This window comes from Linepithema humile, chromosome 4, assembly GCF_040581485.1.
Source record: "Linepithema humile isolate Giens D197 chromosome 4, Lhum_UNIL_v1.0, whole genome shotgun sequence".
NCBI classification, from domain to species: domain Eukaryota; kingdom Metazoa; phylum Arthropoda; class Insecta; order Hymenoptera; family Formicidae; genus Linepithema; species Linepithema humile.
The window spans coordinates 491389-514137 of record NC_090131.1 but is presented as its reverse complement, the minus strand read 5'-3'; the positions used below and the strand labels follow the sequence as shown (position 1 = coordinate 514137).

At 31.9% G+C, this 22749-nt stretch overlaps 3 protein-coding genes across 4 annotated transcripts; 1 reads left to right on the top strand and 2 right to left on the bottom strand.

Annotated features, from left to right (window-relative positions):
* The first annotated feature begins 294 nt into the window (after positions 1-294).
* Positions 295-5788, top strand: LOC105669253 (tubulin beta-3 chain). 2 transcript variants are annotated; one of them, XM_012362118.2, is made up of 4 exons: positions 295-648; positions 2388-2496; positions 3658-4231; positions 4703-5788. In XM_012362118.2, exons 1-4 carry the CDS (start codon positions 592-594, stop codon positions 5331-5333), a joined length of 1371 nt encoding a protein of 456 aa, XP_012217541.1. In that variant the 5' UTR covers positions 295-591; the 3' UTR covers positions 5334-5788. The 2 variants fall into 2 exon arrangements, with proteins under 2 accessions (XP_012217541.1, XP_012217542.1); XM_012362119.2 differs by lacking the exon at positions 295-648 and adding an exon at positions 2112-2268.
* A 134-nt stretch (positions 5789-5922) lies between these two features.
* LOC105669255 (dynein axonemal heavy chain 12-like) lies at positions 5923-10377 on the bottom strand. The gene is made up of 10 exons (XM_067352988.1): positions 10241-10377; positions 9966-10142; positions 9467-9843; positions 8994-9240; positions 8308-8766; positions 7821-8031; positions 7442-7715; positions 6823-7203; positions 6547-6640; positions 5923-6383 (listed from the first exon to the last, which is right to left on the bottom strand). Exons 1-10 carry the CDS (start codon positions 10277-10279, stop codon positions 6222-6224), a joined length of 2421 nt encoding a protein of 806 aa, XP_067209089.1. The 5' UTR covers positions 10280-10377; the 3' UTR covers positions 5923-6221.
* A 6-nt stretch (positions 10378-10383) lies between these two features.
* Positions 10384-22725, bottom strand: LOC105669254 (paired box protein Pax-1-like). Its single transcript, XM_012362120.2, has 3 exons — positions 21572-22725; positions 11743-12363; positions 10384-11265 (listed from the first exon to the last, which is right to left on the bottom strand). Exons 1-3 carry the CDS (start codon positions 21588-21590, stop codon positions 10784-10786), a joined length of 1122 nt encoding a protein of 373 aa, XP_012217543.1. The 5' UTR covers positions 21591-22725; the 3' UTR covers positions 10384-10783.
* Positions 22726-22749: the final 24 nt, after the last annotated feature.

The window sequence follows — 22749 nt, the reverse complement described above, 5'->3', positions numbered from 1 at the left end:
CCTTAACTAAATTTCCGCAATTAATTCACAACAGTAATCCATTTAAAGATGCAAATCAGATACAAAATCTGGAAATTTATACAGATTCATGCAATCGGAATTCACAAACCTTTTGAATGTGTAACCCCGATGCTAAAATTAGCTCTGTAATTTTTCTTCCCTGTTACTCTTGTATCATTTATCGTTCGTCGTTAGTCTCTTTGCCCTCTCTCTTTTTTTTTCTTTTCCTCCTTCTTGCTCTAATAAGGGAAACGACAAATTTCTCCCCGCTCTTCCCATAAGCCTAAACCTCATTGTTGCCGAGTGCAGCTCTTCGGGAGAGTGGAGCTTAGGACGCTGACACGAGCGCGTTTTCCTCGTCGGGTCTCCAGTTCGGTCATCCATTCGTAGGCTCGACTCGCGACGGCCGGTTGCACTCCTCGGTTTGGTTGCACTCAGCTGCACACGCTCTGCATTCTGTTACGTGTTGAACGCGCACACAGCTCGTACGTTCGATCCACGGCAGGAAAGAGGAGTCTGACAGGATCAGAAAAAACTCAGCTGTTCTCTCTTGCCATCAGCACCGTTTTTCAGCGCTAAAAACAAAGCAAGATGAGGGAAATCGTACATTTGCAGGCTGGACAATGCGGCAACCAGATCGGCGCAAAGGTAGGTCGATAGCAATTTTAAAGAAAAATTATTTCGCGCTTCATGATCTTCAAGCATGCGAGGAGAATGTGTATAAAATATTACGGAAATACTGAATGTATTTTAATCATAAATTGCATAAATTTACAATTGATTTACTTACTAAAATTACTTTTTTTTTCTTGATAAGAAGAAAATTTCGAAAATTTAATTGAAAAATAATTCATAGGAATTTTTAATGCTTCATATTTTTTAAGCGCTATACGCGTATTTTAATCACAAAGCTTCTAACAAGTTTTAAATTAATTTTTATCTTTCCTTAAAGATAAAGCAAATTGATAAACTAATATTAGCAATATTAAATATTTTGATAACGCAATGTTGTAATAAACGAATTCATAGTAGTTCTAAATTTGAAATAAGATTTTTTATGGCGATTAATGTTAATACAAAAAAGCGTTTAATATCTTTAGTTATTTATTAAGGTGTGGTCAATAAAATATTGCAAAAGCTTCATTAAGACAAGAATAATTTTCAAAAAATATTTTCAAAGATAGAGGTGTTTGGAAACTAATAGTAAACTTGATTTTTATTGCATTGAAAGAGAAGACTGTTAATTAGAAAGAATTCAGAGTATCGATCCTAGTTTAGTTGTAACACTTTTACAACGTGATTTTCGAAAAAGTTGCAATTTCAAAATTTCTGTTTATTCCTTTAAATTCAACATAATGAAAAGTCATGCAAATTCGTACTTGTCTTGCCATTGAAGTCCTCTTCTATTTCGTACAAAAGTGCGTAAAGTGATTCAAGTTTTAATTGCACGCAGGAGGCATACTCAGAAGGCAGAGGCAGGAAATGACGATCGCGTGTACTTAAAGAGCACTTAAAATTCTATAGTAATCGTTTTCATTGTCCATTGGCGTAAAAATATGTGGACGCAAAATTGGTCGTTTAAAAATCCGTTTGCTAAGATTAAATTAGTTGTGTGAAAACTAAATAAATTTTTTTACATAAAATTTAGATAGAACAAAAAAACTTTTTATAATGCGATTATAAAATAACTATCATTGGAAAAAGTGGAATGTCTATACTTATTTATACGTTATTTCGGTCCAACAAGTAAAATAATCATCTTTTTTGAAAAGAATAGTCCCTTCACTTTTTCGTAGATATGATTTACTGTGTATCATTAAAGAAATCACTTTGAAATTACAAAAAGTACATTGCGATTTATGTACGTACGTGAGTGTAGCGAAAATACATTTAAAATAATCAGAAGAGCACGTTTCTTCGCAGGGCGGCGACCATAGCGAACGTTTGCATCCCGGTTCGCTATTAATAGGAAGAGAAAATAGTAAAGACAAGACAAATGGAGAAAGAGGAGAAATGTTTAACGGAAGGGTGGACATGAGCCAGAGAGCCGCGTTAATTTTGTGCGTTCCTATTTTTGGATGTCGCGCTTGTTATCTTTGTCGTCGCTGCCGATGTTTGGAGTATAAGCTCGGTTCGATAGGAAGTTGCTTTTCACTTGACACATCGAGTGGTTTCAAGTGGCGCGACGAAAATCAAAGTGGAATAAAATTTATAGTAGCGTATAAAAATAGCAAACATTCTCTTATCGCTCTTTGGATATAAGTCGCTGTAGGTTTATTATGTGTATAACTTTGCTAAGCTACTTTCTAATTAGGAAATATGCCTAGAAATGCATAGACTTGACCAATTTATTTATAGCGTAATATTAACAAATCACATCATTGCAGTTCTGGGAAGTTATTTCTGAAGAGCACGGCATCGATCAGTCGGGCATTTATCACGGAGACAGCGATCTGCAGCTCGAACGAATCTCCGTATATTATAATGAAGCATCTGGTAAGGATATGTTGAATATTATAAAATCTTGCATTGTTTCTATTTTTAAATGTAATAAAATGTAATTTGTTTATTTTTTATTCTTTCGATGTCTTCTTTTTAGACTTTAACTCTATTCGAAATTCGACAAAAAAAATCATTTTATAGCTAATAAATAATATGCGATTTATGCACATTATGCATGTAGAAATAATAAAGTATAAAGAAATAAATCTTAAGTATGCAATAACAGGTATGACGAATGAGGATAAACTTTTAGATCTTTTAAATTGAAAGAGATTTTTTAAATAAAGATTGCTCTTTTTTTTGGCGGATTCTGTCCTCGTATCGAAAATAGCAATAACGAGAAAGGTAGAAAAGCGCGTGTTGCATGCTGATGGAGAAAACGAGCATGGAGACACTTTTACGCTTAAAATAGCTGCTTTGTGGTCAGACTTAGGGTTGTAGATTGCGGCTGCAACATGATTTCAAGACTTCTGCTTTATTCATTTGCGTCGTAAAAATGAAATTATTTCTCAGAATGCAATGTGCGGCACATGCTCCACAGTTAAAATAGATTAATTAACAAATGAATAAAGTGTGTATGCTCTCATATCGTAAAAGTATATTTTATTGTCAATTATTAATTAATGCCAAAGGGCGTGGTCATTTATTAATGCCAAAATTATTTTTTTTTCTACTGCGGCGCATAAAATCGTATGATCTTCATATTGTCTCGACTCATTTGCACAAACGGCTTAGGTATACGGTTCCAACCATATATACACTTCCGTTGACGATAATAGTCAGCATGAGTTTTTGATGGAATGATAATAGCAACCAATTTAATATGGACGCTTTGACGTTTTGTCATCCACAAGTAACACACGAATGCACCTGTTAAATATAATTATTTTTATAGACGTTACTTCAGTGCTTATAAATTCAGATTTTATTACAAAATTATCAATTATAAATATCATAAATTTATCAATTTAGTTTGTAAAAATTAGAGTTTAAAGTTGTTTTTTTAACATTTTTAGTTTAAGGTAAAGTAATAAAAATCATTATGCTTTGTAATTAAGAAATTATGTTTCCTAAAAAGAAATCCTCCTTGGATTTTGTTCTTAAAATGATTATACAAGTTACATCAGAAAATTAATGAAAATATTAATATTTTAGTCGCAACATCCACGAATGGAGGAAAATACGTGCCGCGGGCGATTCTGTTGGATCTAGAACCGGGAACGATGGACGCCGTTCGTTCTGGCGCTTACGGAAAGCTCTTTAGGCCAGACAATTTTGTGTTTGGGCAGTCTGGTGCCGGAAACAATTGGGCGAAAGGGCATTACACCGAAGGCGCGGAATTGGTCGATTCCGTGCTCGATGTAGTGCGGAAGGAATGCGAAAACTGCGACTGCCTTCAAGGTTTCCAGCTCACCCACTCGTTAGGAGGTGGTACCGGATCTGGAATGGGCACTCTATTGATTTCGAAGATCCGTGAGGAATATCCCGATCGGATTATGAATACTTACTCGGTGATGCCGTCACCTAAAGTATCCGACACGGTGGTGGAACCTTACAATGCGACATTGTCGGTGCACCAATTAGTAGAGAATACCGATGAAACCTATTGCATTGATAATGAAGCCTTGTACGACATCTGCTTCCGCACTCTCAAGGTTTCCAACCCGAGCTATGGTGATCTCAATCACCTGGTTTCGCTCACCATGTCTGGAGTGACTACTTGTCTCAGGTTTGCACAAAGATCCATAACAGCAATAAACAAATCAGCAATAAATAACAATAAAACGGTAAAAAAATTGAAATCAACACATAAAGTTCATGCAAAGTTTTCTAATTTATATGAAAATATTCTTAAGCTGGAAATCATAATCAATTATTATTTGACAAATAATCTTAGTTTCATGAATCTTTGGCTATTCGGCTAATCTGTATTTAATTGTTGCAAGAATTTTTAAATAACTTTTTTATAAAAACGTTTATTTATAATTTATTATATATCAGACATTTAATATGTTGTTTCTCTTTTCTTCTAGCACATGTTTAAATATGTAGTGATCAATGTCTTATTCATAATTCATAATGACAATAAATCTTTTGAATAAGGATTTATTAAATGGAATAATAATAATAATTAAAATGGTTTACACTGTTTGTTGAAAGGAAAGCAATATTCAAGAATAAAATTAATTAATTTCTTCAGGTTTCCTGGCCAGCTAAATGCCGACTTGCGGAAACTCGCGGTGAATATGGTACCTTTTCCGCGTCTGCACTTCTTTATGCCGGGCTTCGCACCTCTGACATCCAGGTCTATGCAACAGTATTCCGCACTGTCTGTGCCGGAGCTCACCCAGCAGATGTTCGACGCGAAAAATATGATGGCAGCCTGCGATCCACGCCACGGCCGATACCTCACGGTGGCGGCCGTTTTCCGCGGTAGAATGTCTATGAAGGAGGTAGACGAGCAGATGCTTAGCGTGCAGAATAAAAACAGCTCGTATTTTGTTGAGTGGATACCAAATAATGTGAAAACTGCCGTTTGCGATATCCCGCCGAAAGGTCTGAAAATGTCGTCGACTTTCATCGGCAACACCACTGCTATCCAGGAGCTGTTCAAAAGAATTTCCGAGCAATTCACAGCAATGTTTAGGAGAAAGGCCTTTCTCCATTGGTACACCGGCGAGGGCATGGACGAGATGGAGTTCACCGAGGCCGAATCTAATATGAACGACCTGGTATCGGAATACCAGCAGTATCAAGAAGCCACAGCGGAAGAGGACTTTGAGGCGGAGGAGTGTGCTGATGATTTCGAAACTTGCGAGCAGGAAAACTGAACATGACGCTTATTTTTACAGGATTTATCTTCAAATTCTCTGCCTGTTTTCCCGTAGAAGCTCGCATGATTGATTGTGTGTTCGCGAGGAAAGAAAATCCATCTTTTGATACTTTTATATACGATGCGCTTTGTAATCAGCGATGTGAATCTAATATAGACGATCAAGATTATTTTTTAATTACTTGTGATACTGGAGTATTTATGAAAGCTATATTTATAAAAATAAATATTCAAAGAGATATACATAATATATATTATAATATAAATTACGTTGAGACGCGTAATGATATAAATTGGAGAATAATTAGGATGTAATATAATTTCTCTTGTTAATCTCTGATGTCTATATTGTATTCAGCTTTACTAGTGATAATAAATATAAAAATCTTGATATATATCGCTGTGACGAATGTGGCATGGACTGGATTACAATAAAAATCATTGAAAAAATCACTCTTTTATCGCACTTGCACTGGTAAGTTCTTCGAGAGTAAATTTTTTTCTTCCTAACTCCTTTCAATTATAGCAATTATTTTTATTCACATATTACCTAATTTATTTTTATTTCAGCATTTTTTGTCAAGAAAGGATTTGATTTACAATATTATTTTTTATCCACACACATTCATTCATACCACTATCTATTATATTGCACATTATGATTATTATCTTAGCTAATATATATAATATCTCTTTCATAATCTGTCTCAAACTTTATTCTTGCTAATTAACTTTCAATCACGTATTCATATTTTTGTACTTAATTTGCCATCATACTTGCCAATTTTTTAGGGCTATAGCAACGGACACATCCTTCGAATTGTTACAAAATCATTTAATAAACTTTTTAATTTTTTAATATAAAACAACAATATATAATTGCAGTTTATTGCTGTTCCAAATCATTTGTAAAGATTATATCAATTATTTTTCGCAATGTAGTGCCAGCATCTATTGTTAAATCAAGCTCTACCATGGTCGTTGTATCGTCCCAATGTAGTTGTGATATTTCAGGATTCCGTAAAATTTTTAATAATGGAACATATTCCTAGATAACAAAAGATTAATATGAATTAAATGATAAGTCTATAAGCATAATTTTTATCGGTGTTCCCATTTTTAAACACTTTTCAGCTTTATTTGATCAATTTAATAAAATTCGTTTGTATCGATGTGGTAATAAAAATCATATATAGCAGAATATAAAGTACCTTAAGCCACTTTACGTCTTCTATTAATTGATGACATAATTTCATAGGTGCTGGTTGCTGGAATGGATCAGGATCGTCTATCAATCCTGAAAAACTAATAAAGACCACTCGGTAGTGATAATATATTGAAAATACATGTATTTTTGCAACAGAAAGAGAAAACTAGTTTGAATCTAAGTTAGAATCTAGATAATTTTGTATGGTATTGTTAAAGCGTTGTTTAAAAAATTTATATAACAAAAAGTGGCTTGCTAGATACACTTTGCATATGACAACCTGTATGGATAATTGATCGCGTTCTGCATTTGGATCTTTGTTTTATACTGCTTGCTAGTTTTGATGAAGTCGGTTAGATATTGATTAAGCTTGTTATCGATGTGTTCCACATTGAGAAACTCGAAAGTACCATCCAGCCAAGCTTTGCGATCTCTTTGCCACTGATAACCTCGATGAATCAAAGCATAAAACGGCAAAATGTTCTCCTTTAATTCCTTGACGCGCGGATATAAAGTTAATGGAAATTTAAATAATGCCTCTTCAGCATTTATCCACTCGGCCTTCTGTTCCATATGTTTCAGTTGACAGACCATTTTCCGCATGTCTTCAATGTATTCCTTTATGCGCTCGACGTCGTCCATATTATTCATTATAACCAATCTAGAAATTATTATAGTTTAATTAATATTTCTTATGTACAATTCTTACAAAAAAAAAAGAATAATTATTTGCTTAATTTAACATTCCTCTTTTTAAAGAATCTCTATCCTTGTGAGATTATAAAACCAGTTGTGTATTTTGTCTATTGGAGATTCTACTTTGTAGTTTGAAATGTCTATTGTGAATATTTTTACATTACATTATATATTTTGATATATTTTTTAAGCTACATATTTACCTAGGAAACATATCTTCTACGCGTTCATTTAGTTTTACAGCTTCCTCTTGAAGCTTCTCTTCCAGCTCGAATTTATTTTGCTCGTACATTACTGAGCTACGCTCGAAAACCGACCTGATACGTTTTAACCACTGTACAGTTGTATTATTTAACTCGATATGATGCCTGCTCAAAGTAGTCATTTCAATCAGCGAACTCATCATGCGAAGCGAAAACTTTATTTTGCTCTGTAATTCCACCATCAATGTCGATGTTGCTGTCAGCATGTATTGACCTGCGATACAATTTTTATTATTAATAAAAATTTTTTGCACAAACTCAATACATGAACTGCTACGAAAAGAAAATAATATACTGAAAGATTAGGAAGAAAACTCACCCAACTCCAGTAATTCTCTTGTAGCCTGTGGAACATTTAATGCCCGTTCCTTTAACATTTCAAATGTATCACATATCTCGAGATTGTAATTCCAATGATGCTTGACAAGCTCGTCGATAACAAGTTTCCGTAATTCATTCGCGGAAGTAACGAGACCATGTTTCGCGACAGCTTGATGCAATTTTATTGTCACTAAATATTCATTATCGGGCTGCGAACATTTTTTTATTAGTATCATTCTTATTGTATTTGGAAAATGAATAGGATAAATATCATGAGCTCTGTATACTTAGAAAATTCACAGGATTTAATATAAATGTATTTTCTCACTTAGAGACGAGTCTCGTGCAAATATATGATTTGCCTTGTTATTTGCTACGAGTAACATTTAACATGGAACATTGTGTCTTTTGTTTATCTTTTTTTAAACGCACATTGAGCTACACCATTAATTAGACTGTATGAGAATATACTTAGAATTACGTACCATTCCGTTTATTACGCGTATTAGTCGATTAAAGTTTTCGACTTTTGCAAAGTAATCCTGAAGATATTTTTTTTCAACGTGCATCACCACATTATTCAATGCCTTGTCCGTTTTGTAAATAATGGAGCCAAACTGCAGCCGTAATCCTTCCAAATAGTTGGTCAAAGGTTGAAAGGCCTCTTGCAAAATTACGCTTAAACGTTGATGCGCTTCGTGCAAGTACCAATCGGGCGGCGAAGCAAACGGAACATTGTTATTCTCAATAATGCCGACATCTATCGCACCTCTACCTTTTCCTTCTCCTTTTCTTTGCCTTCTTTTAATAAATATCCACGATTCCAGTGGTGATAGATAGAGTGCAATATCGGCTATTTCATCGATAAGATTATGGAAAGCATTATATACTTCCTCCAATCGCGGACTTATGAACAGGTCATTGCTTTCGCATTTTAACTCGAGCTATATTTTTATTAATATTTATTAATTAAATTATTTATATATATTTTTATACATGAATTATTTTAACTATATTTGGCTTTTTACATTACATTTAATTTATAAATTTTATTTGTACATTTTAACTCATTGACTATAGCAATTTTTGGTAAAATTAAAATTATTACTAACACATAATATTTTATGTTTAAACGTCCAACAATGTTATTTGAATTTCCTTGAAAACGCACCTTTAATAAAGGTATCGTTGTTTGATCTGCGAGAACATTCAACAAATGTTCGATGGTATTGATTGCGCGAGTGATTATTTGCAAACCGAGGAGGTTCGTAGCACATTTGAGAAAGCGTGCCAAAATGCTTGTCGGTACGTCCTGTGTATAACGACGTTGAGAAACCAATCGTACAATATTGCTATAATATGAAGCGGTAACAATGCGGACGCTTCTCTTCAGATCCGTCTCGACTGAATTGAATAATCTGCAAAACGCATGTATTTAATCCACATTTATTTTCTCTAATTTTTCAGCATATTTTGCAGCACATTCGTTTCTTAACATTTCTCAGATGTGACTTGACTGCATAAAATATTGGCAAATAAAAAATTGATGGTACATCTTGTATGTATGAATAAATATATTTGTCCATATGTTTAATATATAATAAACCTTACGTCGTGTTTAATTAATACGATGTATCGATATACTTGTCAATAGAGAGAAAATCAAGATTGCGATAATATCCAAGATCGCAAAATATTTCCGGGAGAAAGTGATGAGCCTTTGCGACGATGCTTCTGATAAGTCTATGTGATAAATAATATTGTTTGGCAAAGGCGTGACGATTTTTGAGAAATTTTGCGGCAAGCTGCGTATAACTAAAGTATTTATATGACGGAACAACGAATGAATCTTCGTCATATTTATCTTCACATTTAATCGCTATTATTCGACATATTGCCATATTGCGCATCGTCTTATAATATCGCTCCTTTGTCTCCCGCATTTTCTCCTCAAAAATATGCATATATTTACTATTTAATTGTGATAGATTCGTCAATTTACGGATATTCTCTTCCCATTCCTGTTTCCATCGGACGTATTATTGATTATTAAAGGTTAACGTTCCGTTTTTGATACAAAATTGTACTTTAATCATAATGTATCAATAATATGCTCTGTTAGCAAAAAATAAGTGTGGCCTACCGGTAGCAAACCAGTAACAGGTATTTTTTCGGCGGCTTTCTGCATTTGGTTAAAATAAAATTTCTGCGATCGCGCTAACTCACACTCGGTTGAATGGCTATCAAACTCTTCGTACTGACGAATCTTGGCTTTCGTTGTCGCTGCTTGCAAAGCATCTTGCACTTCTTTAACAAGTAACTTGAAATGTTGAAATAAAATAGATATATCAATATTAAATAAAAAAGGAAAGATATAAAATAAAAGCTATAATTAATAAATATAATTTATCAATTTACTCTGTCAACATTAAAGCTGTGTAAATCTGAACGTTCCATATTTTTTGAAACAATCCCGGTAACGTCGAATACAGATAATTATTTTTTTATAGTCCTTTTGGTTTAGCAAGGAATATTACGGTTTCTCAAACATTATTTTGGGTTGTAATAAAGATAAAATCTCGATACTGATAACCTTCCTTTATTTTTTGTCAGTCAGTTTTTTGTAGCCGATTTTACGCGTATGATTATTGCAACTTACCCATAAGGTATCTCAAAATTACGAGATTAATTATTTGAGATTATTCTTTATGATTTTTCTCTATAAATTTATTATTAAAATGATGTCGATAATTGGCAGATATGACATTTTTTTATTTAATCTGTATTGTTATAAGAAATTACAATAATGTGATTGCTTTCATTGCATTATTAGTAACACTCTATTATTATAATGCGTAAAAATATATTTAAAAAGTTTATTCATGCCCAAACAATATTTATTTATCATTTGGATACCTGTCTATCGATCCAAATTTATAAAACAATTTGTTGTTATTTCCTCTAATTGCAAGGGCTGGCCGGCTGACTTGTCGTTTCTGGAGATTGCAACATAATAGACTGTACAGAGAGCGTAGATGATATGGTGGCTGCCGTTACGGAATCCGAATGATGGTGATGATGATGATACAACGTTGAAGCATAATACTGTTGATGATGGTGTGCCAGATGAGAACGATGTGGGTGAGGATAACCGCTTGATGTCCTATGGTCATTGTTATTATTGTTGCTGTTGTTGTTATTATTAACAGAACTGTCGTTATGACGGTTGTGATGATGATGATTGTTGATTGTGGAGCATAGTGGCGAAGTTAGCGAAGAAGACGATGAGGAGTTCTGTACATTACAGCTGTTAGCCAGAATGTCATGTACAGTGTGAGAACTTGGCCACTGCAAAGCATTGCTCGTCGTCGTGTGGTGTCCGCTGCTATTATAAATCGCTGGAGGCGATGATGATGACAGTTTACTCGCTGACGATGGTCCAACTGGAAATGCAACCAAATAGAAGAGGTGAGATTGTTTTCTTTTTACTCCGCTGAATTTATCCATGTGATGTTGTTTCTTGAAATTGCATTTTTAAATCATAAATACTGCGTCGCGCTGCATGTCACGTTGCATTTATATCAAGCTCACGCCACACATTAACGAAGAGAATAATGACGCATATTTGACAATGTTAATTTTACTGAAATTTTCCATATGCTACAATACACTCACAAAATGACGATCTTGCATAAAATTTAATTCCATGATAGTGTGCTAGTATCTCACTAACGTATCCATAACTCAATCATAAGATAATAAGTTAATATTACAAAATATTTCAAATTAAATTGTCATTTCAACTAAAATAGCCATTGTTTCTTTTGATTAACCGTTTGATTGATACCGATAAAGAGAATTAAAAAAAGATCTCGCTTAAAGTCTGTATACGTAAAAAGTATCGAATAGAAAATACCTACCTTGATGATGATGATGGGGGATAGAAGACGGTGCTGTCGAATGGTAAGGCGTCGGTGGATACGGCACCGGACAAAGAGCTGCACCAGCCGCTGCGGCAGCTGCATAAAGATGATGATGATGATGATGATGGTGAGCTGAGTGATGTGAATGATGATGCATAGCCGTCGTGGCGCCAACTTTATTTCTCAATATTCTCGATATACTGGATACTGATGGGACATTGTATTTATCACAAACGCCATCAGAGAGCAACCGGTCCCTGATCTCCCAGGCAAAGATCCCTGGATCCTTTAACTTTAGTTGCTTAATGTATTGCACGACTTTTGGTGTGGTCACACGTGGCTTACTACCACCGATTGCACCTGGCAGAATACTACCCGTTTCATGATAGCGCGCTAGTATCTTACTAACGCACCCATGACTAACACGTAATTGTCGCGAGATATCGCACGGTCTGATACCCAACTGTGCGAGCTCGACTATTCTCAATCTAACAGCATTGGGAAGTGGTCTACCGTTCACGAAGACACCTCCTAATTGATTTACTTCTCCGTACTGTTGTTGCTGCTGCTGCTGATGTGGTTGTTGCTGTTGCGTCCCAATTTCGGTGCTGTTATTTTCTGTGAGACAATTAATTGACAATTTATTACAGATATATCGATTACACTTTGTGCGCTTTATCTAGTTTAATTGCAGATATATGTCTTGTAATTAATGTTTAATAATCTTATGTTTATTATATAAATTAAAATTACATATTTTATATATAATTTAATTTGCGGAGTGTATATCTCATTTTTGCACGCTTTGTATAATACAATCTTTCATGCAAAGATTTATTTTAGCACAAGAGATGTTTCTCTCTTGTTTGACATTGTGTAATATTAATTGAGCTTATATATACATATACAGCCCTATTAGTTTTTAAAATACTTGCTGACATTTTTGGCAAAATAGCAAACGTTTTCACCGAACTCACATAAAACGTTTCACGAAGATGAGATACGCATTTATATATACATATATATATATATAATATATATATATATAAAGTTCTTCTGCGAAATGCTAAATACGCATATATTAGTACACATGATACACACATATATTCGTATCCATACGTAGTCCCTGCATGTAATATTATTAGACTTTTTCTCGCAAGCGGAGATGAATGGTTGAGATCAAAGGTTCCGACGCATGTAGTCATTTTACACGCATGTAACACACATATCTAACGAAAGAAAGACGACAACCACACAATCATTTGCATGTAGGTGATGATATGCATAAGTATGAGTGAATATATCTGTGCGAGACGGCGAACTGCTCCGACAAACCAGTACCAGGGTGAAGACGTCTACAAGACGCAGCCCCTTTCCCAAATAGAGAAAAAAATCGTCTGGTTCTAATTCTACAACCATATACAGGGTGAACCACCTAATATTATTACTCAAAATGTCTATTACTTTTGATATAAAATATTACTTTTTGATATAAAATAAAATGTTCAAAGAAATTATTCGAATGAAAAGGTCAGTGTTACTTGTCGCCAAAATCTTTTTATCAAGATCATTTTTTTGTCGATGTTTAAATATATAATACACACATAGACGAAACAAATCAATTAATGAAAAACAGAATTATTTTTAAAAATTCCATTGAATTTTACAGATGCACTGATAAACTTTGTAAAATTGCAAATGTGAAAATTATTAACAATTTGTTTCTCTTATTACTCTGCACATAAACATGTTAAAAGTGAATGATCGAAAAGTTAATGTTTTATAGGATATTTTAAGTAGCATTCCTGCTCCGAAAACCGAACCATTTATATGACGCTGATTCCAAGAACATGATTTGTCATCGGATCGATGGCAGGAATCATATTTAGTTACTGGTTATACACTCAACAGCAAAATTGAAGGATCACTAAATATCTTAAAAGAATTCTCCAAAAGTTATCGATTTTTTAATTGTTGTAACTTTGTGAAAAAAAAATCGTACAACAATTTTCTTGGAGTCGTTTTAAAGGGCAAAGTCTCTACTTTTACTTCTATAAATTGTTTTTCCTCGAAGATGCTTTTGCACGAGAAAGCGAGATGGAAAATTAAACCTAGAAAATTTTGCAAATTTAGACAATTCCATGAAGTTGTTAAAATTTTTTTGCAATTTAAATGTGCTTGAATTTGAATATTGAAATCTCCTCTTTCAAATGAGCTATTGAAAATTGATCTACGATTTTTTTTCGCCATTTTATTCCATGTTCAGCGAATGCATGTATTTTGAACACTTTTCTCCGAAAGTATCAAGTGTGCCGCCGCCATTGGTACGGGATTATTTAATGACTCCAAACCCTCTCTGCGATCTCGGCGATTGCCGACATCAAAGAATCGCTTACCTACATTAATAAAATTCATTTTGTTTATAGTTATAGTTTTTAGTTGTATATTCTTGTGGCACTCTTGAAAAATGTATTTTTTTCTGAAATTAACGATATATAGAAAGTATAGATATTAAATTGATTGTTATTTAATTGCTTCTATGATTTCTTTTTTAGTCACAATTTAAAATCTTGCATTAATAATACATGATTTTAACAAAAATGCACAATTTTCTTTTGTTAAATAATTTTATGTGCATTTCAGATGACGTTAAAATAATCAAATATTAAAGTCAAAATTTTTTAAGTAAAATATACGGAAGACAAATGCAATATTATTCTGCGTGGATGCATGACATGCCGTTTTATTATGAAAATTTATGTAGGTATACACTATTGGTTGTTCTTTCTACATGCTAACTGGCATACTGTTCGAGCAAGAAGCGTGCACATAGAGGATGTGAATAAATAAGAAAAGTGCAGCGGAAAGGAGAGCTCTATGATGCAGCAATATAATTCTTGGAACTGGAGATTCGAACGGAGCCACTGCCACTGCCGATCATAGCAATATGTTTTTGCTTTGCAAGCATTCTATTATATCTCTGTCATACTCTTATAATTTTTTGTCCTTTAACGATAACTTTTATTATTAATCAAGCGTACGAATTTTTACGTTAGCTCAAATTCGCATGTATTGCCCGTAATTTTTATTTGGTCATTCTATAAAACAATAAACAATATCATCGCTTAAATATTGTTTTTTAAGAGAGTATAATATTTTAATGATTTTGTTACATGCTTATTTGTTACTTTGCTTATTTATTACTGGTTTTAAAACAGTGTTTCTGTCATTTATCTTGATGTTTTGACGTTTACAATGTTATTGTTTTCAAGAGGCTTTTCAGAATGACAGTGTTTCGGCTAGCACGTGTCAGGTCCTTTAATTATTAGAACGGGGTGGAACAAGGGGTTGAAACTATTGATATAGGAGAGAACGAAAGGATTGGGCTTTTAATAAGTTGACAATAATTATAGGACAGGTATGTAGGAATCAAAAAGGAGCTCACTTTCCATATATATATATATATTAAAAAATTATATATATAACATATATTTTTTTATTTATTTATTTTTTATATATAAGCCAATGTCTGTTCACGGTATACCGATAAGTATGATATTATGTACTTTTGTTCTACTTTTTACTTTAAAAACTTTTAGTTTAAATAACTTACGACTTAAGAATCATTCTATTTTAAACGCTTTTATTGAAAAATATTGATTTTAAATTGTTTATATTATACAAATAAAGGAAAAATGTGCAAAAAGCGAAAGTTAAAACTGTAAATCAGATGCCACAACGTGACACAAAGTGGGCGTGCTCAAACGTGTGATGAATGTCAGTGTCACCCTCGAAACACATGTTTCGCTTGCGTTGGTACCACAGAAACGCAACCAATGTTTGTCTACCATCTAACCCGCTAATTATGAGCACCGTAGTCGTTTCCTTTGTCGGCTCCGACACTTTATAGAAATTTGGATCTTTGATTTAATTTCCGCAGACGCATATGTTGTAAATTAGATCATCCTTATGCAAAGCATTCATGGAAAAAAAGGAAGAAAGAAAAACTTTAATTTTTAACAATATTAGATTTGTTGCTACGATATTTACACAGATTATTTGATTTTTTTTATAAAAAGTTTAAATTCTCCTGCGAACTATATTACGTGCTAAACATACATATTGATTGTATTTTTTATCTTTTTAGGGATCATCGATATACAATGAATATTATAGCTAAATATTCAGTAAACATGAAAACTGAAGCACTAATAGATTTCCGACGGGAAGAGTTGGCTTGAGGAGCAAAATTCTCTGTATTTAAATTCGGCATCCAGTCGCTCATCGATAATTATTAGTTTATATTTATTATTAAATACTTTATATATATATATATATATATATATATATATATATATATATAATTTTTTTAAATATATTTGAATAAATTAAACTATTTTTACATATGCAATTCATATTTAAATTAATACAATGTCACTCTCATTATTTTGCAAACATACTGTGAATATATGATAGATAAAGCAATTTTCTAAACCGAGTGCATTTATTTCTTAAAGCAACGCTAGAAAAAAATTATTAAAACGGATCGTATTTAAAATGATATTATTTCTCAACTTTTTAATTTGTAAGAAATTTCTTTAGCTTTCAAGTTTATAATTATTATTTCGGAAATGCCGATGCTATAAAAATTAAATGGGCTCAACATTGGCTTAGTAGCAGTGGCCAAATATCAGCAAAGAATGATGTCGTTTAGAAAGATCTGCCAATACAGTCTGCAACATTAATGCAGTGATGTCCAAGCCAATAGTGCTTTGATTGCAAATGACCATTGATAGATAATAATTACTTGAGATTGAAATATTGTTATTCCAACAAATACACAATTACCAATACGAAGAATAATTATGTAATTGTTAATAAATACAATTAACATTTATTAATGTATAAATACATTTTAATATATACATTTTCCAATTATCAAAGCTCCAGTATTTTTATAATTAAATAATTCAATGATCTTTCTTCAAACGCGGTTTATATGTATATGAATCAGTATTAATATCTTAATACTGATAAAATAAATGAAAAAATGCTTAGTTGTATATAAAATAAAGATTTTTTAAACTTTCCTACGCTAAACAAATCGATAAATGTTACAATTTAGTACTTTTAATTGGTCTCAAGTATAAGAACTCATAATTTCCCCGTGCGCAGTCAAAAGAAAATTCCAGCAGCCAATGCTATTGTTTGTACAGTCCTCTGTCAACTGGACCACACAACCCTATTTCAACATTTCTCCAAAATCTACTCTCATTATTTAACCGAAACAAACAGTACTAATTGAACGCTAATAAATGTGTAACGGTTTTTGTTCCTCATGTTTTGTTCTATATGTAAATACATTTTGCAAAGCACCTGGCAGCTCTTCCGCAAAAGAATGACATTTACCGACAAAGTTATTCCAACAAATTTGTTAGCATACATGCCGATGTACTTACATGTCGATTACCGATGTACACAGAAGCAACTAACAACAAGCCATCTGCTTACATTATGTCATATAAATAATAATTTAAAAGTATAAATGCTCGTTATATTAAGTTATATGTAACTTAAACATACGTATGTATCATGACTTTGGAATGTTGTTCGAATGTTTTATCTCGGTTTTACGTTTAAATGTATCGCGTTACATATCAGGGTCTTGAACTATAAGTAGCAAGCAGCAGTTATAGATGTATTGCTGTCATTGACTTCAGATATTATTAACGTTACTTCCAGAAAAGTCAAGACAGATAATAGTAATATTTTAAAGTGTACTTATTTGTGTTTTTACCCTTAAATTATATATTTTTAGTATTATTTAATTCATTTTTCTAATTAATACTTTATTAAATTAATTCAATAGATATCTGTCGCATACTACATATGTGTATCTATGAACGTACTTCTGATATTAAATAATTAGCAGTAAAGTACAAAATTAAAATAGTTAATTGTTATGTTTGCCATTTTTTCTGTCCTTTGTTCAATGCATTTTAGTAAATTTATTATTTAGAGCAATCTTTTACGGTCATCAACGCCATGTTAAAAAAAGACAAACTCCCTCAGCGATAAGAACGCGGGGGCATCCGAGACCCAATAAGAGGGTCAAAGGTTTCTACTGAAGAAATGAATACAGCATACTTTCTATGAATGGAGCGTGTCGAACATAATTATATCAATTCATGCTAACGTTGTAGAGAATTTTGTCATATAAAATAAAATAGCATTTGCTAAATCCTGTGAGTCAATGGTTTATTTACTTATTTGTTAATTAATAATATTTTTAGTAGCAGCATCTTATCATTTTAATCAACTTATCATTTTAATAAAAAGGAAGAATCTATAAATTATAGATTTTGACCCGTTGTATTTCACTCCGGCGATCTCTCGTATAATTTTCAAAATATAATTAATTTCTAGAAATTTCTAGAAATTTGGAAGCCGACTTTATTTATTAGGAGTATATAAAAGTTTTCATCGTTTTTAAAACAATTTTTCTTCCTTAATATCTTGTAAATAATATAATATTTTTAATCAAAATGTTTTCAGCATTATCTGATATCTTTTTGCTATTTTTCAGGTAAAAGATGGATACCGTGAAAAAAAACCTTTGCTCTTGGAGCGAATAGAGTCGTCAACGAATTGTTATACTTTTGCAACATTGTAAAATCGTATGCCAGAAAGGCCGTGCTGCATGGAACAGGTGGAAATCCGACGGGGGCAACATCTGCAGAGTACGCCGGATGTGGCAAGATTTTTCATTGCAGCTCCATTAAAATTTCCCGAATCGTCAATGCAACATGGTACCTGACGTTATCGTGCAAAAGTATCACTCTGTTCGTAAAATAAAATCGTTTTTTGATTAATTGTTCATTCAACTTCAATTGTCAATCGTATAGGCACCAGACTACACAGGAGTACGCTGCGATCATAGATTATCTCGACGTAGAGGATTCGACGGAATTTATCTACGAATTTAACTACTTTTTACGGTCAGTATTATCGCAATAAATCCATTTTTCATCTCTAGCCACAATTCGATACAAAAAAGTTTGTAGTTGTGTCAATTGAGCAGCGAAAGGCAAATGATGATTCGAGTGGCAATGGCATTCTCGAACTTCAATTTATGAGAAATCCGTTTTCTTTCTTTTTAAATCTTAATTTATTTAAGACTTAGAGTTGATTCAAAATCGTCTTTAATTTATTTAAGATTTAAAGTTGATTCAAAATCAATTTTTATACAAGTATCTATTCTTGTCATTAATCATACCGCTTTCTCATTAAAATTTGACTTTGCAATGTAGCTCTTTTTCTAACGCAAATCCCATTTATTACATTTATTACATCATACTAGCTATCCTATTATTGTATCAATTGCGCTGGTTATGTATCTAAAGATAAGATTTCGCGTGCTAAATTATTACACGGTATTTACTTCAACTGTAACTCAGCTATTAACTTCTAACGATCATGAAGTTTATTAAATCAAAGAAAACAGAAAGTAAACATCTAACTACGGTTAATTAAACGATTTATAATTAGATTTCATTGCGATGCAAATGGATATATTTAAATCGCATATCCATTCAATGGTAAAATATACTTGTGTCAACTTATTACGAAAGCGTATTATTGATATGCTAAAGTTATTATACTGTCTAAAACAGATACGCACAAACGTGCGTAGAATATTATATGTCAACGAAGTCTTTTTCAATTAAACTTTTTGATTAAAATAATAATAATAACTTGTTACAATTTACATAAATATAATAATAAAAATTTGGTTTTGTCGATCAATATTTTTCCTAGTGCAGTTTTGTTATTTTTCTGAAATTATATAATTTTTTATATAATTTAACGGATGATTTTATATATAATACATTTTAAATGATCTGCTAATATTTCATTCTTTAAAAATACATAGTTTAAACAATTTTAAAAGGGAAAATAATTTTTTTAAAACATATTTTTGTACATAATGTAATAAAAAGAAATGATATTGTATTCAAAATAATACATATATCTTTTTTGTATATTTTTTATACACCTATATACAATTTTATTAACATAATGTGATAATTAATATAATTTTTTTTACTTTATCATTATTATTAAATACTTTGTTATTAATATAAAGTTTACAAACATTTTTAACACGTTTTTCCAATTCAATAATAAAGAAAAATTTTAAAAACGCAATACTGTTATAAATTCTAAATAATAGAATCGGAAATACTTATATTTGCTTTATGTCAACTTTATTAATCGCGCTCAAATTTCAATTGATCGAGATCAAAAGTTAACAATTTTATCAATCTAATACCTGATTTCTTTCTTTCATATACGACTAATATTGATAACCATATAAACTATAATTTAAATCTCTCGAGTTAATTGAACACTTCTTCTATGATTTTAAAAATTTATCTACGCCGCAATTGCTGTATGCATCATTATTTTATCGTCTGGATTATGTAAATAATTATGTGGTCACTATACTAATCCAAATACATCATGCAAATAGAAAGAACATTAATTCCATAAAATATAAGTTTCTAAAATTTGTTTCACACAGACTTGGATTTTCAATGAATAGTCCGATCATGACTATATTTACATCCATTGCTAAATCGCGTATCTTGAAAAATTACATATAATAAATGATGTTTTTGTCTATTTAATTTAATTGTTCAGTTGTTGTCTTCAAGCAGAAAGACATTTTTTTAATTGAATGTTTTAGGCCACTACGCGTTGGTTCGCTTTTTCGCGTTCACATCTAAATGGCGTATAAATGAAATTTATTAAATAAATATGCATTACAATATTTGGACTACAATAATTGGAATATACTGGTTTGTCTGTTCGCACTTATAATTTAGTAATACTTATGTATAAAGGCTCAAATGATATAAATCAGCACAAACAAAATAAAAAGCAAAACAAGCCGAATTGGTTGTTATTACATACATTTGACTTTTTTTGATAGATTGTAAAAACGTTTCTGCCTGTATCAGGCCTTCTTCAGTGTACATTATAATTTAGTCCCAAGTTTTTTCTTGTTATATATAAGCTTTCCGCATCGTCCATTAATGAATTAATAAAAGATATTAAATCACTTGCATTCTTCAAAAAACAAAAGAGGAGCATGTTAGTAGAAGATTTAAAGATGTTATAAAAACAGAACATTTTAAAATGTTATAGAAATTAATATTAATGTTTTTATGGTTTTTATGGTGTAATACAAATTGTTGTAATACAAATAATCAGTTATTCAGTTTTGACTGATACAATAAATAAGGTAAATATCCTAGTAACTGGACATGTTCCAAACACTGATAATATATTAATACAATAGTTATTATTTAATTTATCTGTAAGCTCCTATAAATAATATTAACAACAAAATTGATAAATTTTTTAATTATTTTCAGAAATAAATTTCTGGATTTCTCATTTAAAAAGTATTTTAAATCGTGTGTATTTTACATTATATCTGCAGACTCTCTTATACATATCCATATTCGACATCTTTTCGCGCAACTATTATATTTACTTAATTATCAATTAACAAGCGTAATTTTTATTTTCTTTCTATTAAGTCAACTTTTATTTTAATCGTGTATATGAAAAGATGAGCAAAATATTATTTTGATAGAAAAAATTATATTTGTAATAACGATTAACTCCAGTTATTAGGATATTGATCTTATATGCAATAAATACATATCGCATGAACCAATTAGTTATATTATATTTAGACATCGTATATTTTACATAACTTGATATTATTTAGCAACATCAATTGAATTTTGCTTACCTAACATGATCGGATCCATCGAAAAGTTTGTAGCCCAGTAACCGTCGGTTGTGTACAAAGCGTAAGCTCTGTAACTGTGCGTGGCTTTTCAAATGCATTCAACACTAATTTCACATTGATAATTCGCTGTTACATTTTTATTTTTTAATCTGTTGTGCACAAAGACAATGGATGTTTGAGATAATCCAATGCCAATAATGTAATGTAAAGTATATAAATGACAGTGAATAAACGACAAGAATGTCTTGATATTTCGAACAAGAGAAAATTGCGAAGGTCTAAATATTATACTTGCTTGATACGTGTTTTAAAATAAAGAAAAATATGTATGTCACACACAATTGATTTTGATATAATATGACCAACTACCATCATTGTAATCTTGACGTCCAATATTCAAGTTTTTTATTTTGCAAATATTTCATAAACTGCAAAATGATTCAACATATTATTGTATGTCGTGATTTCATGGAAAAATATATCCATAGAACGAGTGTCGATAATCACATATTTATTGCAAATGCTACAATGTCACATTTCTGGCAAAGTTGAGAAAAAAAAGCACTTAAAAACAATTTGTAGTAATAGTATAACAGAGTTTACGGAGTGCACACTGAATCAAAAAAGATTAATCGCGAAAATCTTTGACGATGGATGCAAACAGCACAACAACAATGATGTACGATGCATAACATAATAAATAATCGTGAACATGCCGAGATAAATTCGCAAACTATTACATCGCACCGTCTTGCTTGCGCGCACAGCGAATCGCGGTATCAATAACTGAGCAGACGAGAAAAAAAAAGCACGAATACGGTCAATGGTGCGCAGCTCGCCCTTCGCTGTCTCACTGACTGAAGCGACAGATTTACCAGAGCAGAAATAAGAAATCCCTCTACGCCTCTTATAGCCCCGCCATTTGAATGTATGGCGTTCTACGCACACGCATATGTATACTTATAGTAAAGCGGTTTCTACATATATTTAAGTGAATTGGCTGAAATTGAAAAACGTTTACAAATAAGCCAAGTTTCGCCTCGTGCGTGAATTCTCGCTGATGCACACGTAAAATATTAGGGAGGAAATTTATGGAAAAAAAAGCAAGACAGAAAGAAGGTAGAACGTAACTCGAAAAGGCCACAAGTGGTTAAACAGCCGATTGGTGGACGATCGCA

Bases quoted from the DNA above. Each gene is read 5' to 3' on its own strand.
- LOC105669255 (XM_067352988.1), bottom strand. From the start codon at position 10,279: ATGGAACGTTCAGATTTACACAGCTTTAATGTTGACAGA. The intron at 9,844-9,965 runs GTAGGCCACACT...CGATGGAAACAG, and splicing joins CTGTTACTGGTTTGCTACCG to GAATGGGAAGAGAATATCCG. The intron at 8,032-8,307 runs GTACGTAATTCT...AAATGTTCGCAG, and splicing joins TACGCGTAATAAACGGAATG to CCCGATAATGAATATTTAGT.
- LOC105669253 (XM_012362118.2), top strand. From the start codon at position 592: ATGAGGGAAATCGTACATTTGCAGGCTGGACAATGCGGCAACCAGATC. The intron at 649-2,387 runs GTAGGTCGATAG...ACATCATTGCAG, and splicing joins GCAACCAGATCGGCGCAAAG to TTCTGGGAAGTTATTTCTGA. The intron at 4,232-4,702 runs GTTTGCACAAAG...TAATTTCTTCAG, and splicing joins GGAGTGACTACTTGTCTCAG to GTTTCCTGGCCAGCTAAATG.
- LOC105669254 (XM_012362120.2), bottom strand. The intron at 11,266-11,742 runs GTAGGTATTTTC...TTGCATTTCCAG, and splicing joins CCCCCATCATCATCATCAAG to TTGGACCATCGTCAGCGAGT.